Source organism: Charadrius vociferus, unplaced genomic scaffold (genome assembly GCF_000708025.1).
Source record: "Charadrius vociferus isolate BGI_N301 unplaced genomic scaffold, ASM70802v2 scaffold90, whole genome shotgun sequence".
In the NCBI taxonomy this organism is placed as follows: domain Eukaryota; kingdom Metazoa; phylum Chordata; class Aves; order Charadriiformes; family Charadriidae; genus Charadrius; species Charadrius vociferus.
The window spans coordinates 4192089-4211010 of record NW_009647222.1 but is presented as its reverse complement, the minus strand read 5'-3'; the positions used below and the strand labels follow the sequence as shown (position 1 = coordinate 4211010).

Sequence of the window (18922 nt, the reverse complement as noted above, 5' to 3'; positions counted from 1 at the left end):
GCAGCTCAGTGCTTTCTGCATGACAGTGAAGGAGCAAAGCAAAAAAGCTGAGAACATTATTGACCTTGTTTCACTGCTAATGAGACGTGCAGAGATTCTGCAAGTGCAGGAATTTAAACAGTCCACTATTGATGCCTTCTTCCCAACAGTGAAAATAAAACTGTTTAGAACATACTGTACACTATAATGAAACGCACTGAGCTCACCCTCAATACAATGACTCATTATTTCCATTTTCTTTAGCAATTAGTTTGAAATGAGAAGAGAGTCTTGAAAATAATAATAATTAAAAAAAAGCGCCCTGGCCTTCTTATGTAATTAACAGATCTGTGTATGACCTGATTCTCTGCTTAGCAGTTCTAGTGTTGCAATGCTTCGCACAGTGCCCTGCTGTACCAGCTCCTGCTCTATGGAGATTTAAACAAGAGTGGGCTTAGAAATGTTGAAGTCTCCATCTTTAGTGGCAAAGCATAATTCACCATAAACACCTGAACATTTGACCTGTGTACCTGTGTAAGGGTAGAAGCATCCAAGCTGGGTGTAGAACAAAGCTAATTTACACAGTGTGACACTTGCTCTCACAACTACATTACTTTCATTAATCAAGCTGACTTGCTCTGGGCTAGTTCTGGTAATCTTATGCTACAAATATGACTGCTTCTAAAAATTTCTCTTTCAATTATTAGACGTATACTCTTTTATCCAACACTTCTTATGTCTCTAACAGGTGAGCTGTGATTCCTGCAGTGTCAGCTTAACATGTTACCACAGAGAACTGCCAACTTCTCCCTTCTGCTGAAAGTCACCGTCCCTACAGCACCACTGACAACAAGAGCCGGCACTTTAGCTGCTTCAACACAAAATCTGCTCACTTATGCTCACAGCTGAATTTAAGCTGCCAGAGGGTAAGAAACAACTAGCTGTGTCCAGTAGTGCTTTCAACCACCACGTTTACATGATAGAATGTAAAGCGGGGCATTTACTTCCTTACTTGTAAACTACAGACGTTCAGAAAGACTTGTTTGTATGTATAATGTTTTCTTCTCCTTGCAGTCAGCACCATAGTGCTGACTTTATTTGCTTTACTTCTGTTGCAACTGGATATGAATGAAAATCACCTGCTATGCAGCTATATAGCACTGTTTCTCCTCCATTTGGTGATTTTCACCTTTGAGGATATGCATACCCCCTCACACTTATAACACTCCTATGAGATACTGGAAGCAGCAGCATCCTTGTATTACAGCTGAGAAAGAACAGAAGGGCAACAGAGTGAAACAAATTATTCAAGGCTGCACAAAGCTTATATAAAAGAGCCAGGATTTGAATCCTTGCGCTAGGGCACACCATCACCTCTGCAGAACATAAGCACCATGTGTTCCGGGAGTTTCAGAACCTATACATTAAGTGTTTGGAACGTAATACTCTGACTCTCCCTGTGGTTCTGTTGACATGGCACGTAAGCAGAGTGCATTAAATGCACAGCTTATATTACGTAATACATACTCAATACTGTCTCTTAATGAGATACTTACTTTTGTAAAAATTCATCAGACCCGCAAATACTTAGAAGGCATTCCTCCTCAACTGGGTATCGATTTGTGCATTGGAGGATCTCTACAATTAAGTCATAAGTGATACAGCCAGCTGTAAATAAAGATAGCAAGAAAAATTAATAGTAGCTTGCTAGAGAATTCTAGGCTAGATACTTGAGCAAAGAAAATAAGAATTTCTTTGTAATTCCTAACTTCTGCTGCAGACTAGCTCCATCAAGAGGAATTAGATCAAGCCACACCTGATTTTTTTTTTATTTTTTTTTTCCTTCAAATACTCTACAAGTCACAGAATCTATGACCATTTAGCGGGAATTAGCCACTGGTTAGGTAGCTGGAATGAGGAGCTGAGCAATTTTCCCAAGCAGAAAGGAAGAGACAAATGGCAACTTTATTTTTTTTATTTATTTATTTTCTTAATGAATATCTCAGTACGTTTCCCATGTGCAAACATGGCCTGATGCAAAACTTGACTCTGTTGCTGCTCATGACACAAGAAGGCTCCAGAATTTGACTTGCTATTGTTTCTGCTATGCACACCTTTTTAGCCATTACCAAGAAGTAAATTAATGCTCATACGCATTTTATATACATGTATTAAATAGCATAATACATTACATATATAATATTATGTACAGTCACATTATAATATAGAAATATATTATTATATATAATGCATATATATTAAGAAGTTCTATAATGCATATATATTAAAAAGTTCTATGTCAGTTTGTACAATCTGCTTTTCAGAAATATTCTAGCATTTTGAAAATTTTCTCCAGCACTACTTCAGCTTATTAAGGTATTTTCCAGTCCTGCCAATACACTTCCTCTCTGCCCATTTTGGAAGAACTGATCACAAAATGGAAAAGAACAGCTGTTTAATCTGGCAGTCAAATTGCAAACATGTCTGATAAATTTAGTCTTTACAGACATGCAGGGCACACTGCACCAGCACTGATGTTGCAAGTCTGATACACCTCTCTCTGGCAGAAAAAAAATGATCTGCCTCTTCAGTGAAAAGTCTTCATGTAATGTACCGAGATAGTTTTACAATGCAAAATAAAGTCTGGACTTCCTCCGCAAGTCTCAAGCGATCTTGTTGGCTGTAGCTGAAAGCAGAAAAGCCAAAGTAGATTTTCCTTTCAGTTTTTCATTCGTGGTTTTTCTTTATTGCTTCAAAATTAGAGACTGTATGAACTCTTATTACAAACTTTAAGTGAACTTTTTGATATAAAAATGGAAACTACCTACAGTTAAATACAAATCCCCAGAAATTAGAGTAACCCAGACTTGTGCGTTGACAAATCTACACTAGCAGTCCAGGTTCAGAAAACTGGTTTAAACTGAGCCCAACCAGCTTCATCAGGTTTAATGGTGTTCTGAACTACCCAGTCACCATAGCAGCCAATTAATACTGGCAAGTGTCTTTCAGAGTCACTATGTTATTATTTTAGAACACCACAAGAAATACAAAATTGTTTTTGCAGGAAAGTTTAAAGGAATGTGATACTGAAAAAAAACTTTAGAGAACAGCTGACATTTCTAGGGGAGGGGACTGTGACAAAAACAAAGCTGAAATTAGCCAGAGTTGGTTACCATAAGTAGCTTGGTTTTTCACTTTGGTTTATTTTCCCAGGGAAGAGAAAAAAAAATAAAAAAAATGCATCAATGGATTGAAAAGTTTTCTGAAAAGTTTCATTTTCTTTGCAAAGCCGTTTTTCATTTGCTCAGAAAGCTACTTCACTTAAACTTTTTCTAGCTGTTATTAGTTTTAAACATCTAAGCCTTTGACAACTCGCTGTTTTAAGCAACTCGTCATAGTTGGTTTGAAATGTAAACTGGAGTTCCTGTTTACTAAGTTTCTACACGCTAAAAAAAGAAAGGCACAGAATCTTGAGTTAAAGTTGTAATGTGCTTTTTTCAGGTCACTCATTGGCAAAAATCTGAAACTTGCTAGTATCGTTCATTTGCACTCAGTAGACCCATTTTCCTTTCCTTACTTTGTCAACTGTTTCTGCATGGCTGAACAATTCTTTATATTAGATGGGGCAAAAAAGTGTACTCCCTTCCCCCACTTTAACTATATGTTATTGTTTACTTAGCCTGTAAGCAAGTTTAGGATAGGGACTGTTTCTTATATCCCCTGCAGTTTTAGCTTACTTTCTAAAGCATTTTTGTAAATTAAATTAAGCAGACTGAAAATTGAACAATCTGTAGGGTAAATGATGCTATATGACAAAACATTTGGCAGTAGTTAGGACTTTTGCATTACAGGGAAATTCAGCGTAGATCCTTTGCCTAGCTAACAGAAGTGCTGGAAATACTACCTTCTGATCCAGCTGTCCCAAGATGGAGTGGCTACATCAGTGAACAAGGGAAGAGCTATGGCCATCATCTATCTGGACTTTTGTAAGGCCTTTGACACAGTCCCCCATAACATCCTCCTCTTTAAATTGGACAGGTATGGATTTGATGGATGGACTGTTCAGTGGATGAGGAATTGGTTGGACGGTCTCATCCAGAGGGTGGTGGTCAATGACCCAGTGTCTAGATGGAGATGGGCAAGCCCTCAGGGGTCCGGTATTGGGACCAGTACTGTTCAATACCTACATCAACAACAAACAGGAGGATCAAATGCCCCCTTCAGCATGTTTGCAGACGACACTAAGCTGAGTGCTGTATTTGACATGCCTGAGGGATGGGATGCCACCCAGAGGGAATTGGACAGGATCGAGAAGTGGACCTGTGTGAGCCTCATGAGGCCCAACAAGACCAAGTGCAGGGTCCTGCACCTGGGTGGGGGCAATCCCCAGTATCAATATAGGCTGGGGATGAGGGGGTTGAAAGTAGCCCCGCCAAGAAGCACTTGGGGGTACTGGTGGATGAAAAGCTGGACAGGAGCTCACAATGTGGGCTGACAGCCCAGAAACCCAACCATATCCTGGGCTGCATCAAAAAAAGCATGGCCAGCAGGTGGAGGGAGGTGATTTTGCACCTCTACCCTGCTCTCATGAGACCCCACCTGGAGTACTGCATCCAGCTCTGGAGCCCTTAGCACAGGAAAGACGTGGACCTGTTGGAGAAGGTCCAGAGGAGGGCCATAAAAATTATCAGAGGACTGCAGCACCTCTCCTATGAGGACAGGCTGAGAGAGCTGGGGTTGTTCAGCCTGGAGAAGAGAAGGCTCCAGGGAGACCTGATTGTGGCCTTTCAATACTTAAGGGGGCCTCATGAGAAAGATGGGGACAAAGATTTTATCTGGGTATGTTGTAATGGGACAAGGGGTAATTTTTTTAAACTACAAAAGGTTAGATTCACACTAGATATAAGGAAGAAATTTTTTACAATGAGGGTGGTGAAACACTGGAACAGGTTGCCCAAAGAGGTGGCAGATGCCCCATCCCTGGAAACATTCCAGGTCAGGTTGGACAGGGCTCTGAGCAACCTGATCTAGTTGAAGATGTCCCTGCTCATTGCAGGGGAGTTGGACTAGATGACCTTTAAAGGTCCCTTCCAACCCAAACCATTATATGATTCTATCTTTGGCCCTTTGTTTCATGCCATTCACAAAATACTGGTTCTAGAGGACACAACCTACTACTTTTCTAGGCTTTCCAATAACTGTGTAGGCGGTCCCAAATCAAGCAACCAAAGTTGTATGAATAAATGTGTAAGTTTTGGCTACCTTACTTATGAATTTTATTTTTTTTAATATGATAACTGACATTCTGTAGAGCTTTGTATTTTCAGCTTTCAACCTGTCAAACAAACAAATACTCAGCCTGTTACAGCCAAATAATTCCTTGACAACTGAAGAAACGATTTGTTAAAAGAAAAAAAAAAAAAAAAGGAATATCACTTAATGAAGCAGCACAGGATGAGAGGGACAAGATTTAATTTATTTCATTTTTGCATAATGTGGCTTAAGAAGTAAAAATTTCAGATCTGGAATCAACAATTCTCCCATTCACCACAGATACAGGATGCCCAGGAGCAGTGGCAGCTTCGCACAGTCACAAGTGACAGAATAATTTAGGTTGGGAAGGACCTCAGTAGCTCCATCTATTCCAGCTTCCTATCCAAAGGTAGGTCAACTCTGAATTCAGACCAGCTTGTTCAGGGTTTTGTCCTGTAAGACCTTAGAAACTTCCAAGGACGGAGACTCTACAACCTCTGTGAGCAAACTGTTCCAATTCTTAATTATTCTCCTTTTCTTTCCACCCAGTTGAAATTTCTCCTTTCATTTTATGACCGACATATACTTTCCCTGATCTGTACCTAACCTTGGGTGCAGAGCAGTCTTAGTGACTGCAGACTCTTAAATCTTGGATTCACAAACAGAGTCAAGGCTGTGAAAAGTTCCTTGCCTATATGAGGACTATCCGTACACTTTAAATTAGGCACAAGCTTAAATTCCTTCCAGATCAAAGTTGGAATGACTGACAGAATCAGTCCCAATTGTGGTTAAAGGAAGTAGAGATGTACATATTAGCGAAGTTTGATAGTTAATGTGATTTTAATTTAACAGCATATACTGAACATGGTTGATAAGGTATGCACTCAAAACTCATGTAAAGCTTGCTTTCCAAGTATCTTTCCAGATAACAATGCATTTTGTTATCATCTCCATGGAACTGAATTGTAGAAGGATATGGACACTTCATTCACTTACCATGTTGTGTAAGAAGCAGAGGATATGGTGAAGAATCTGTCCAAACGCTGATTCTGAATTTTGATTCACCAAAGATATGGTCTGGGAACCTTGTTGCAACACTCCAGATTTTCCCGGTGTTTGTCTTCAAGTCAAAAGCAGGGTAGGCATTTCTTATTCTGAAAAGAACATGTGATGAAATTATATCTAAATAGATATGCATTTCAGCTCTCTTATAGGAACAAAACAAAAATTCTACATGATACCTATAATAACAGTACACAGAGAGCTGTTAGGAATAAAATTTTGTACAAACAGGGGAAGATGGTAGCAACTCAAACTTTGTTTTCATACAGTAGTGAGATTACATATCACACAGCATACATATAACTACATCTTTTACTTAATAGAAAAACCATCAGTAAAATCTGCATGAACTTCACAGAATCACTACGGACCCTGACCTTGGTGAAACCAGGAGGAGTTTAAAAACAGACTTCAGTGTACACTGGGCACAGTAGAAATGAGAGTGCTCAAATACATGCTTAAGTAACAGAGTTTTAACATAAAACTAAGCAAAAGCACATGCATAAACAGCTGCAACTAGGACAGCTGATCAAAATGAATACAGTAACATGCTTTCTATGCAAACTCTTAAGAAGTCCCTATTTTCACAGTGCTCTAGAATCCAATCTGAAATCCTCATTACTAAAACCCTGGGTATTTATGTAAATGTCTGTAGAGAGCAATAACTGTTACAGTCATTGAGTCCCTCTGATATACCATTACCTATAAAATATAATGCCCATCCTCCTTCCAATTACCAAAGACTTGCAGAAACTAATTCCTCTGGAGGTACCATCTCCTAATGAACACTGGTCACAGGTATTATGTCTGTCATCTGAGATTAAACTTGCTTTTTAAGCAAATACACTTTGCAGCTGCAGGTAAGGGTACATATTGTACCAGCTGAAGCTTTACATTTCACTAATTGGTCTGAATATTTTAGTAGCTAAACTCAAACATCCTGCATTCTAAGCATACTGCATTCTTTTTTGTTTGTTAGTTCAAGCAGCATTTTGTAGCTTCTGAGTTGGCAGCACTTTATACCGTCTGATTACAGTGTATTTTGAGCCACAGTTCTCTCACATAAAGTTCTTCATTACTATGTTACCTCCTGCCTCAGGGCTGCCACCCAAGTCTCTTAAACAACAGTATGAACTACTCTTTTATGCCATATATTTCTATAGCACAAGAATGAAAAAAAGCCTAGGCTTCCAAAATTAATAATCCAATGAAGCAGACCAATTCTTATCAGGAAAAAGCCAGGGGGCATGATGTTTGAGTGGGGTAGGAAGAAATGAGGCTTGACAATACCTCCAGTACGAGATAGATTTATACTCATAGTAAAAAAATCATTACACTACAGAAGCTGCTTTGGTGACCTATGTAGCTGATGTCGGCCTATTTTCTTTGCAAGCAAGGTACACATAAACCTTTCCCCGATGAACCAAATTCACTTTTGTAACCTGTTCCTGTAAGAAGGCCAAAGACTGAATAAGACCGGAAACTTCACTACCCTTTCTCCAGCATCAAATTAATGGGCTATGCACACACAAGGGGCATGAATCACCTCCTCAACTTACTGGCAGTCAGTTCAAAACTAAGTGAACCTCATCTCCTTCCCTACGCACACACAATATCTATATTTTAGGACAATGTGGGGACAGATATTTGCTTTTTATGGTTTTCAGATAAAAATGCATTCAGTTCCAGAAAGTGTTGCTCATTTATGGCCATCTATTGTTTTCGAGTGATTAAAGGGCTTCTGCCCTGAGCAGATGGGCAAAACGTGCCCATCACAAAATATTGAAAGGTTTGGTCTTCCAAGGCATAGCTGCAGTACTCCACAAGTCTTACATGAAGGAAATCTTGTGCTACTTGCTTCTTGTGCTGCCACAATTCCACGTATGCAGAAAGTACTAATATTTATAGGGACTTGCTATTTCACAGCATTTCATAATGCCATATATTGCTCTGCGGTGCAGAGCACATCCCTGAAGTCAGTAGGAGGTGGAGGAACTCTGCGTTTTGCAGCATTGAACCCTAAAACTATCAGCTGGGCATCTTCTGGTATCAACTTGCTTTAGGATGTATTCTGAAGCCAACCATGGATGAACGTAAGCTATAGCTATGCCCATAATTGTAGAGGTAACCTGATAAAGGGATTTTGAAAACTGCTTTGCAGTTGTGTACAATGAAATGTTTCAATTATAGATTGCTACCTGTACAAATATTACCTAGAGAAAAACATGATGTGTTTCTATTAGAACTACATGCTGGAGGTGGAAGTCTGCATGACACAGAGTTTGAATTATACATCTTGCCTCTGATGTATAAAAACTGACAGTTATTAAGACTTTGGGGACTGGAAGGATGTTCATTTGGCAAGACTGAAAAATGTTAGTTATTTGCAAATTTATAACACTTTTTGGTCTTTTTTTTTTGCTGTGACATTTTGTCCTAAGAATGTTTTCCCATTTATTTGGTAGAAGAAACGCAAAAGTTGTTCTTATTTTCTTTTTAAGAGTATTTGCTAGAGATGCACACTAAACAAGTTACTGCAAAACAGGAACAGCTTAATTCTATTAAACTTTTTAGCCTGTAAATAAACTCATTTGTTCACAAAAAAAAAAAATCAATAGAAAGCTTTTCCTATAATTAGAGTGCAAAGTTAAATGTAGAATATTTGGACATTTAAAAAAATCTGACTATCTGAGAGGAAAGTCTGTCATGTGGAATGTGCCTTCATACATCTGATGTTAGTAGAATTGGGTTGGGGTTCAGACTGATGAACTCCGGAAAAAAAGAAAACTGAGACACATGTGAATGAGTATGTTTTGAAGCTGACCACCCCGTACGAATATATAATATATTCACTCTTAATTTCAGGGCAACAAACTGGATTATTTTTTTTTTTTTTCATTTGAGAGAAGCAGGCTTGGCTGACCTTGAATACAGTCAATTCATTAAAGTCTAATTTAAAAAAAAAAAAAGCAGCATTCCATTTTCCAACTACTTTTCTGAGGGGAAAAGCATGCATTTGTGCTAACAACTTGATAGGGTGATCAGTGAATACCTACAAAGAAAGATGAATCTGCACAGATGGTCTAAAAACTTGCATTTCTTAGCGCTCTTGGATTTCAACACAATTTCTTTTTCCAAAGAAGATTAAGAAAGAAAAAGTTCTATCCCATTAAGCCATATTATTAACTGTAACGGTAAACAATAATTAAAGGAGTTTTTGTCACTTGCTAAGTCTCACTTTTCATCATGACAAGTAGGTAATTCTGTTTTCAGTCAGTCAATTCCTTCAATTCTTTTTTCCTGCTCTGAGCTAGACAGGCACTAATGTTGTCCCAGACAATGGCAGAAAAATGGATCTTAAGTTTCACACACCATAAACCATCAACACTCAAGAGTTAAACATACTTATCACTGATAAATGGGACGGCTAAGGGAGAAAATATTTTTTGAATTAACATTCCTTTGTGGATTTTGATCTTTAAACTGAAATCAGGAGCTTTTCCATATTTACGTAGATACTGGAATTACGGTGCTGTTGAGGAATTCAGGGTGCGGCGGGTTGAGCTTAGCTGGATGCCAGGTGCCCACCAAGCCGTTCTATTGCTCTCGTCCTCAGCAGGACAATGGGTTAAGAAAAGAAGATGGAAAAAAACCTTTGTGGGTCAAGATAAAGATAGTTTAATAAAAGCCAAAGCAAAAGTCATGCGTGGAAGCAAAGGAAAACAAAAGATTTATTCTCTACTTCCCATCAGCAGGGGATGTCCAGCTACTTCCTGGGAAGCAGGGCTTCAGTACGTGTAGTGGTTGCTCTACAAGTCTAACGTCATAATAACGAATGCCCCCACACCCACCCACCTTCTCCTTTCTCTTAGCCTTTATTGCTGAGCAGATGTCATATGGTATGGAATATCCCTTTGGTCAGTTTGGGTCAACTGTCCTGGCTATGTCCCCTCCCAAGATCTTGCCCATCCCCAGCCTACTGGTGAGGGGGGAATGTTGGAGCGACAGCCTTGATGCTGTGCAAGCACTGCTCAGCAGTAGCCAGAACACTGGTGTGTTATAAAGACTTTTCTAGCTACCAATGCAAAGCACAGCACTAAGAGGGCTGCTATGGGGAAATAACTCCATCTCAGCCAGACCCAATACACAGGGATAACTAATCCAATTAATATAAATAAGTGAAATGTCATAGCTGGCTGAATAAAGGTTTTCCATTACTTACTTCTCCACTGCATTGCAAAAAGCAACTGTGTTTTCATTACTTCCTTGATTTGCTTCAACCAGCTGGATAGACCAACCTGCAGACTGAAAATACAAAAAAGACACCAGAGGAAACAGAGCTCAGTTATTTAGATAACAGAAGCAGCATAAGGCTAACCCTGCATTTGGTTCCATGAGAACTAACTTTCATACCTATCATCCCTCCCCTGACTCGATGGAGCTCCAAATAAGCACAAATAACCCCATTTTGACTGCACTCTAAATGCTTTCAGAGAGAAAAAAAAAAAAACAAACCAAAAAAAAACCAACACCAAAAAACCCCATAAAGTCTCAAAGCATCGGCTCCCCTGGGTTTAATGATTATTTTTTCTCCCCTCTGTGCAGAATATAAGGAATTCCAGACAAAGCTTTCAAATTCACCTAGCGTCAGAGCACAGATAACTCTAAATGCAGGAGATGTATGCTTAGTTTACAAAAGGGAGAGGGGACAAAATGCAGTTTATGCTGCAGTGAGTTTTAATCCTTATTTTCTCTCTTTCTGCCCTGAAAGGAAGCTCAGGATCCCTTCAAACTCCATAAACTTGTCAGGTAAGTCCCTAAGACAGATAACAGGAAGCCAGTGTATTCTGTTGAACATGAAAAATCCCCTGATACTTTCTCTAAACTTGGAAAGCACAGATCTGAGCCACTATTTTGCCTGAAAGCACCCCCTTGTCCGTTCACCATAGTACTCTTCCGTCAAAACATTACCTCCAGGAAAGAGCTTAATACTATTATATCTGCAAGCCCATTGTACTGCTCTACATAGAGACATACACAAGGCTCAACCGAGACAGACTTTTAAACACCTTCAGAAAGAAAAAGAACTAATGACACGTCACAGAAGAGGAAACAGATATGCTGAAAGGTGTATTTTATCATTTTAATAATAATTTATATATACAAGTGTGTAAATTTATTAAAATTAATAGTAAATAGTAAACCCAATTTAAAATATTTTTTGCTGGACAAGGAATTGCAATACGCATTAAAAGATACAGGCTTGGAAATTTTAGTTACAGTTTAAAAGATGGGATGAGTATAAAAGATGAACGACCTGTTGGGAGCTGGCTAGTGGGGAGATCATAATGGCAGAACTGAAAACTTGGAAGTTACAAACCTTTTATAGATACCATCAGTCTTGGGCCTCATTGTATGTAGTAGCACAAGCATAAGGAGAGTGCTTATGAAATTTAAAGACAGTAAGGGGGCATCATCAATAGAGGGAAAAATTGAAATGTCTGGTAGGAAAAACAACGAATAACCCTGAGGGCTGAAATAAGAGACTGAAATTAAATTTAGCAATACAAATTAGTAGTCCATCAGGCCCTGATTCTAATAACTGCTGAAAAAGGTCCTTCAAAAGTCACTGAAAACACAGAATCTCCACTGGTTCATCTTTTTTCCACCTTGGTTAGACACCTACCTTACAATTCACCTCAGCAGACAGTAATAAGAACTTCTGATGGAGGTTCACTATTAGAAATTACGAACAATTTGGTAACGGTAACAGCCTGCCAAAATTACGTAGTCATAAAAAAAACAAACCACAACACAAACAAAAAACTGGCAACAAAAAATCCATACCTGATCAGCCTTACATCAGCGCAAGCAATTTTTGTAAAAGATACAGTGACAAGGCTCTAGGAAGTCTGCATCTGGGATGTTGTGTACCCATACATTCCAGATGGAGGAATTCAAGCTGGAACAAGCTGAGAGAGACATTGCCGTGCTCGTGGGTGAGCTCTACAGCCAAGAACAGGAGCACAGCTCACAGAGCACTGCAGGCAGGTAAAGCTACAGTAGTTGCTGCAGCAGGGGTGCAAAGGCAGCCCAGAACCTGCACTGAGGACTATGCCATGATGGTGGTGACATGTCACATGATGCAATCATCATCATGGGGTGCAGAAACTGCCCCTGTGGACAGCAGGGACTTGGACCCACACAGAGCTCCAGAGGAAGGGTGCTGCAGACCAGGTCTCTGGCTGCAGGGCTTGCCTGGTGGCTCTCCCTGGGACTGGGGGCGGCAATGGCCTTGCTGGTGGGAGCTATGCTCTGGCAGCAGTGCCAAACTGCCAGCAAAGGAGCTGCAGGAGGTGAGCAGCCAGAAGGAGGATCAGCAGATTGACAGGGACTCTACAGAGCTAAGGACCACCCAAGCCCTGTGCTGTAAAGGAGGGACAACTTAAGACTACCCTACGGGAGCAGTAGACGGAGACTCCCACAGGAGGGAAGGCTGGAAACCTGCTGCTTCCAACAACACAAAAAGGTTCCTTTTCCACCTGCAGTTCTGTCATTACAGAGCAGGTACAGTGCCCTGGAAAAAGTGCATGGAAAAAGAGATAGTGGATAAATGAAAAGCTAAGAAAACTAGGCCACAGGTAAGAAAAGGTGAGGCTAGGACACAGCATTGAATAGAACTGAAGATATTAAAAGAGCAAAATCACAATGAGGAAATGAGGAAGGAGGTAGAGAGAGGAATTAAGCAAGGGGAGGGCCCAGACTGGGAAAAGATGATTGGCCATGAGGACACTGGTATGGATCCTCAAGTTCGTGGCTTGAAGAAGAATGTGATTAAATAATTACTAAAGAATGGCAAAAAGGAGCTTGACAGAAAAAGCTAGAATCTGGACCCTCTCCTGCTGGAGAGAGAAGTAACATAGGAGCCCTTCGTCTCTCTGCACCTTTGCTGGCAGCATTTCTGAGTGAATCCTAATGGCAAACAAGAATTCTGGGTAGACTAGTAATAGTCTACACAGAGGGAATTAATATACTATTGCTAACTAATTCAAACTCATTCTGGTGGCAGAGGTGTACGTAGTAGATATATAGTTCCAACTCCATTGATGAATCATGTGGATGAGAGACTTATTCTGTCATTTCTCTTCTCAGGTGTCCAGAAACTTTACTTTTGCATATAAAGGTAAAATATTAATTACACAATCCCACATTATTTTTCTATAGGACTCCAGTCATTGCAAATATCTGAAAGTGTGCAGTGAACAAGACAGAGAGTTGCATACGGAGAGAACTGATGACAACAGGGATAAAGTGACAGAGGGCTTTCCTGGACAACTGGAAACTTCTTTTTCCCATCCACAGATTTCACACATTATGCTAATCAAGTCACTTGAATCTTCCTTCCCAAATATGAACACTAATTGTGTATTTCTCATTTCTGGAGCACCCAAACTGAAATCATGAAGTTTGGTCTCATGGTCGGGCTTAGGTGAAGAAGCGAGTCTTACTAGTTATTCTAAAAACATTAGATTCTAAATGTCATAAAAGGAGCAGGCAAATCTACCAGATACTTTTTAGGTTGTATTTCATTTTTCTTTCTAATATAGAGAAAATAAAATCTCTTTTCACAGGGATGTTATGAAGACAGTTTTAGTATTTTTGGACATCTGACTTGGTGATGACAAGGCCAGAGAAAATTAACATTTCCTTTATTACATTGGACATATTTTGATTAGCACACATTAAATAAAGCCTAGGGTCATACAACTGCATCCAAGAGCTAAGGATCAGAATGACAGTATGATTTCAGCAATGTGAATATTTCATCTCGCATACCTATATGAGCTATCTCAATGCTAATTTCAGCATCCTTTCCTTCACTCTGTCTGCAGTCTTGGTTCTCATCTCCTACCGCTTGGATGCATCATTTACTTATCCTGGACCTCACCAATCCAATCTGTGCTCTTTCTCTTTCTTGTGCTGTGGCGCTCCACTTTTCCAAACATTCTGACAGTCTTACTCGGCATCAGCCCTGTCACTCCGCAGCCCTTCTTATCTTTTCCAAAACTCCCAGCCCGGTAGCAATGAGTTACTACTTCACAGGCTTTTTTTTTACCCTTCCCTCTCATCTATCTTTCCCTCAAATTCCCTTTCTTACCATCACAAGGTTCAGCTGCCAGCCCCTTGCCTTGGCTCTCTTTCTATCCTGACATGGCTGTTTCTCTCTGAAGGAATTCCTGTGACCACACTGATTTTTCTGCTACAAATCAATTCTCTCCTCTCTCCCATTTCTTCCTCTTCTAGCTAAACAGCTCAAATACTTCCCTGACTTAATCAAATCCTCCCACACATTCGATTGTAGTTGCCCTTGACTCACTCATCTTTTCTCTTCCCTCCCCTGTAATTCTCTCGTCCTCCGTCACAGAAGCGTTTGTGACTGTTCTTATATGCCTGCTTCCTCTAGCACCTATTCTTCCCATACCACAATTTAATTCCCTCCCGTTTGTTTGTAACCCACTATTTCCTACTTTTCTCTTGAGAAGGCTTTTTCTTTTCATCATGATGTCAGCATACTTTAGTTTTTCTATCGTAAGTAAAAAGCAACAACAGCCTTTTGTCTCTCCATCTATTCAACCCTTCCTCTTATGTATTTATCACTGAACTTCCAAAATGTGGTACCCAGGATTAGTCTTAAGAGTTCCTGTCCTCAGATATATTCTCCCCCACATCCCCATTTGTCTGGGTCTATGTATGTTTACTTCTGTAGTTCTCTCTATTCAGAGACACAGAAACAAGTCAATCAAGTATCTCTTCCCCTTCTCTTTATGATACTGTGATCAGGGGGAGTTAGAAGCAGAAGGTGAACCTAAACTGTCTTTTAACAATCACAGTGCAGAGGTATCCTGTAGGCTACTTCAGGATTCCTATAATGCTTTAGAATGCTAACAATGACTAGAGGAAAGGGAGGATTTACAGTTTTCTTTTTCCTTCTCTATGTCAGGATTTTGAAAGAAAGAAAATGAGGAGAGATATAACATTAGAGTGTCATGGAAGTCCCATAAGACATCATTATTAAAAAAAGCAAAACCACAAATGGAGCTATGAACACCTGATGGAAGGAGGAAAAGAAAAGATAAAAGTATTTGCTTCAAAAAGACAGTTAAAGACAGTGTGTGTCATAGGATCCAGCTTCCACCGTTATAGCAGGTATGTCTATTTTTAGAAAATTATATATGCATACAAATGCATGCATGATGAAAGCAGGATATGCCTCATCTCTCAGGATCAGGATACGCCAGCCAATCTAGACAGAGACAATCTGGCTCAACAGAAAAGATTCAGCATAATGTATTGGTTTTTTGAATCTCAGGTTTCATATCAGACCATAAAGATTTGTTATCTCCTTCAAACACATCTTACTTTACATTTCTGTGATTATCCCTCTATGGTAGTTTTATGGTTAAATGAGCCATAAAATGAGTCTACTGGAGCATTCTAAACCATAATCTAGATTCTCTTCTGGCCTAAAATGCCAAGTTGCCATTAAAGTCAATGGAGACACTTCATTTCATACTAGGTGAGGAACCAGCCCTGTCACTTTAAAATGAGGTCTTTTTTAACAGGTAGGTTGCAGAAATGTGTTGACATATAAACACAGCATGGTTTAGGTTGGAAAGGACCTTAAAGATCATTGAGTTCCAACCCCCCTGCCACGGGCAGGGACACCTCCCACTAGACCAGGTTGCTCAAAGCCCCATCCAGCCTGGCTTTGAACACTTTCAAGTATGGAGCTTCCACAACTTCCCTGGGCAACCTGTTCCAGTGCCTCACCACCCTCAGAGTGAAAAATTGCTTCCTGATGTCTAATCTAAGTCTGCCTTTTTCCAGTTTGAAGTCATTTTAAGTATAAGTTGGTTAAAACATGAATAGGTAGGACACAGATTCTGCCAGTATAAAATCCTCATTAGCTAGCCAGAGTAGGCACCTTCCCTTCAAAAGTCATTTTTTATGGTCTGCCATGTTCTCTTCTGATATTAGAATCAAAGGAAGAGGATGCTTGGAGGTTTTCATACTGTATAAAAATCTCTTAACTAATCACGTACTGTTTGTTTGAGAAGATCCTCCTTGTAAATATACAAAAATTCTGTGGGAAATTCTGACCGCCAAGAAATCAAGTTACACAATTATTGGAAAATATACCTGATACTTCCCTGCATCTCTATCTTTGGAAGTAGTAAAGACCAAATAAGAAGTAAGAATTCTCACAGTTGGTTGTGGCCAGCTAAATCGTAAGACACATGACCAAAGAAAAAAATCTCTACAGGAGCAAAAGCTTTTGCTTCCCTCAAGGCATAAATGTTTTATTTTTCATAAGGTCTTTAGATCAACTGCTTCTAATCCCTGTTGCATCAGTGTGAGTGAATATACAAAGTACAAGGATACAAACAAGAATCGAGAACTTTAAGCACTGTTAATACGAGAAAATTTAAATACCTCTCTGTTATGTTCAGAGCTGCTGGGCCAGGTAGGTCCTATGTCGCATCTTCTGGAAGCATCAGTTAAACAACCTTCCCCATTTCCACTTTCACCTCTCACTTCTTGTCCAAATGGATAGTTGTCTAAGAAAATGGGACATTGAGCATCAATATTGTCAAAGCCTATCTGAAAACTCAGATTTATGTTGCCTCTTTCCACATCTGAATCAAACACATTTGTGGCTGGACTTATACTATTCCTTCCATAGAGTTCTCTCTCTTGACTGTAGGGGTAAGAATCCACCAGAGAGAAGTGTCTGTAATCACACAGTAAAGAAGATCTGAAGCCAACCGTTGGTGACACCGTGCCTTGCTGCCAGTGAGAGAGAGGACTTCCAGGGTAAAGATCACCATAAGCAACGAGAGGCTGACCACAGAACTGCTGTTCAGGCACATTTAGACCAAAGACATCTGATGGGAAAAAATTTTCATGATGATGTGAATGTGATGAACCATAAAAAAAAAATTCATTGCTGACTTCATCAACTATTCGATCGAATCCTAGACAGACCTCTCCAGCAGAACCAGAATGGTATAATGGGTAGGATGTTTGCTCCCCAGCCTGTCCTTCACAAAATTCATTGTGTGAGAAAGGCAACTTCCCAAAGTATGCCATGGCTGCTTCTTCTCTTCGGTCTTATTAATCTGCAGGGAAGTCTTTCAATAGTTCCAAGGTCAAAGGAGTAGTGTTCAGAAGTGGAGCTACATACCCACTGAAATGAAGCACAGAACAAAAGTTAAACCCCAAAATATCTAGTATAATGAAAGCAGTACATTTCTTTAGTCTTTTGCTTTAGAGCTTTCTCCATAGGGTAGAAATATTTTCTTAATCTGGAGATTGAGTATTCTTTTGCCTGATCCTTGTTATTCTTACTATTACCCTGGACTCCTAAATAGAAGGAACAGGATGCCTGAAACAATTGCTCTAAATACTAAGATACTAAGTCTGACCAATATTAAAGAAAATCGCTGTATTATTTCCACTATTTTACACTTGTATAGCAAACTTAATGCAGGAATCTAAAACAAGCAGGTAGGAAAGTTTCATATCAATAGTTGCTTTAATGACAGTTTCATTACTATCTTGCTCTTTTTTTTTTATGCTTCAAATTTCTTCATAGCCTGCCATTTTTATTTTAGTGTAAGCAGGTGAAGAAAGTTAAGTCAAAGAACATAGAAGACACAGATCTCCAATTAGTATTCAAAACACTACACCACAAAAGCTTGGATATGGCATATATAATGGAAAACAAATCTAAATAAAAATCAATTTCAGCCTTTTTTGTTTCTTTGTTTTTCAAAACAGATATATCTTCAAAGCCTGAGTTGTACCTTTTTTAGTAAATCAACAGGCAAGGGCATGAGCTTCTTCAGAAGCCCACCATCATTCATGCTGTTACTAGCAAACTTCCTGATAGGATTTTGACACATGCCAAGTAGTCCCATGGTTCAGATGGGCGGCATGTACTGGAAACTGCTGTCAGTAGGCATGAGGGTATTTTTTTTAGGAAGAGAGTTTAGTTCTAAACTCAAAATCTATTCTGGGCCACTTGCCCTAAAGGCCTTGGCCTGTTTCATTTACTGATACAGATGTAGCCTCAACACACTAATGACACAGAATTGCAATACTCCATAAAGTACACAGTTGTGCTGGGTACTTTATCACATAAAAGAAAAAGAAACATTTGATTTAATAATTCAATAAAAAAAAATGTATTCCCTAGCAGGGAAAAAAAAAAAAAGCTATTGAGATAAAAAGTGCGCTCAGAAATTGCTAAAGCTTAGCTCCACAAATAGTTTTTCCAATATGTCCCCGAAATCTATACTGTATTCGTTTAGATAATAGTGCCTTGCAATGAAAATCTATATTACAACAGAAGGTATTCATCACAACTTTATTTATTTTTGTTTCATTTGAAGTCAAACTCTAGGTGACATAGGCTTCTGTCACCCACAGTGAGGAATGAGAAGAGAAATGAAAAGTTAAATAGGCTGAAATGAAATCTCCAAGCTATAGGCTGAACTACTCTTTCAAGCACTCAACTTAGTGATTCCACGTGTTGTGTGCTTTGGTCTGCTTTAACTATAGGAGA

The 18922-nt window shown here is 39.4% G+C and overlaps 1 protein-coding gene across 1 annotated transcript in view; it reads right to left on the bottom strand.

Moving 5' to 3' along the window:
- Positions 1-17445, bottom strand: part of PIK3C2G (phosphatidylinositol-4-phosphate 3-kinase, catalytic subunit type 2 gamma) — a 212740-nt gene extending 195295 nt beyond the window's left edge. Inside the window, exons 1-4 of the mRNA XM_009879655.1 lie at positions 16789-17445; positions 10517-10599; positions 6229-6386; positions 1536-1647 (exon numbers count right to left, since the gene is read on the bottom strand). Coding sequence (XP_009877957.1) covers positions 1536-1647; positions 6229-6386; positions 10517-10599; positions 16789-17445 — 1010 coding nt within the window. The remainder of the gene's footprint in view (positions 1-1535; positions 1648-6228; positions 6387-10516; positions 10600-16788) is intronic.
- Between the last annotated feature and the right edge of the window lie 1477 nt (positions 17446-18922).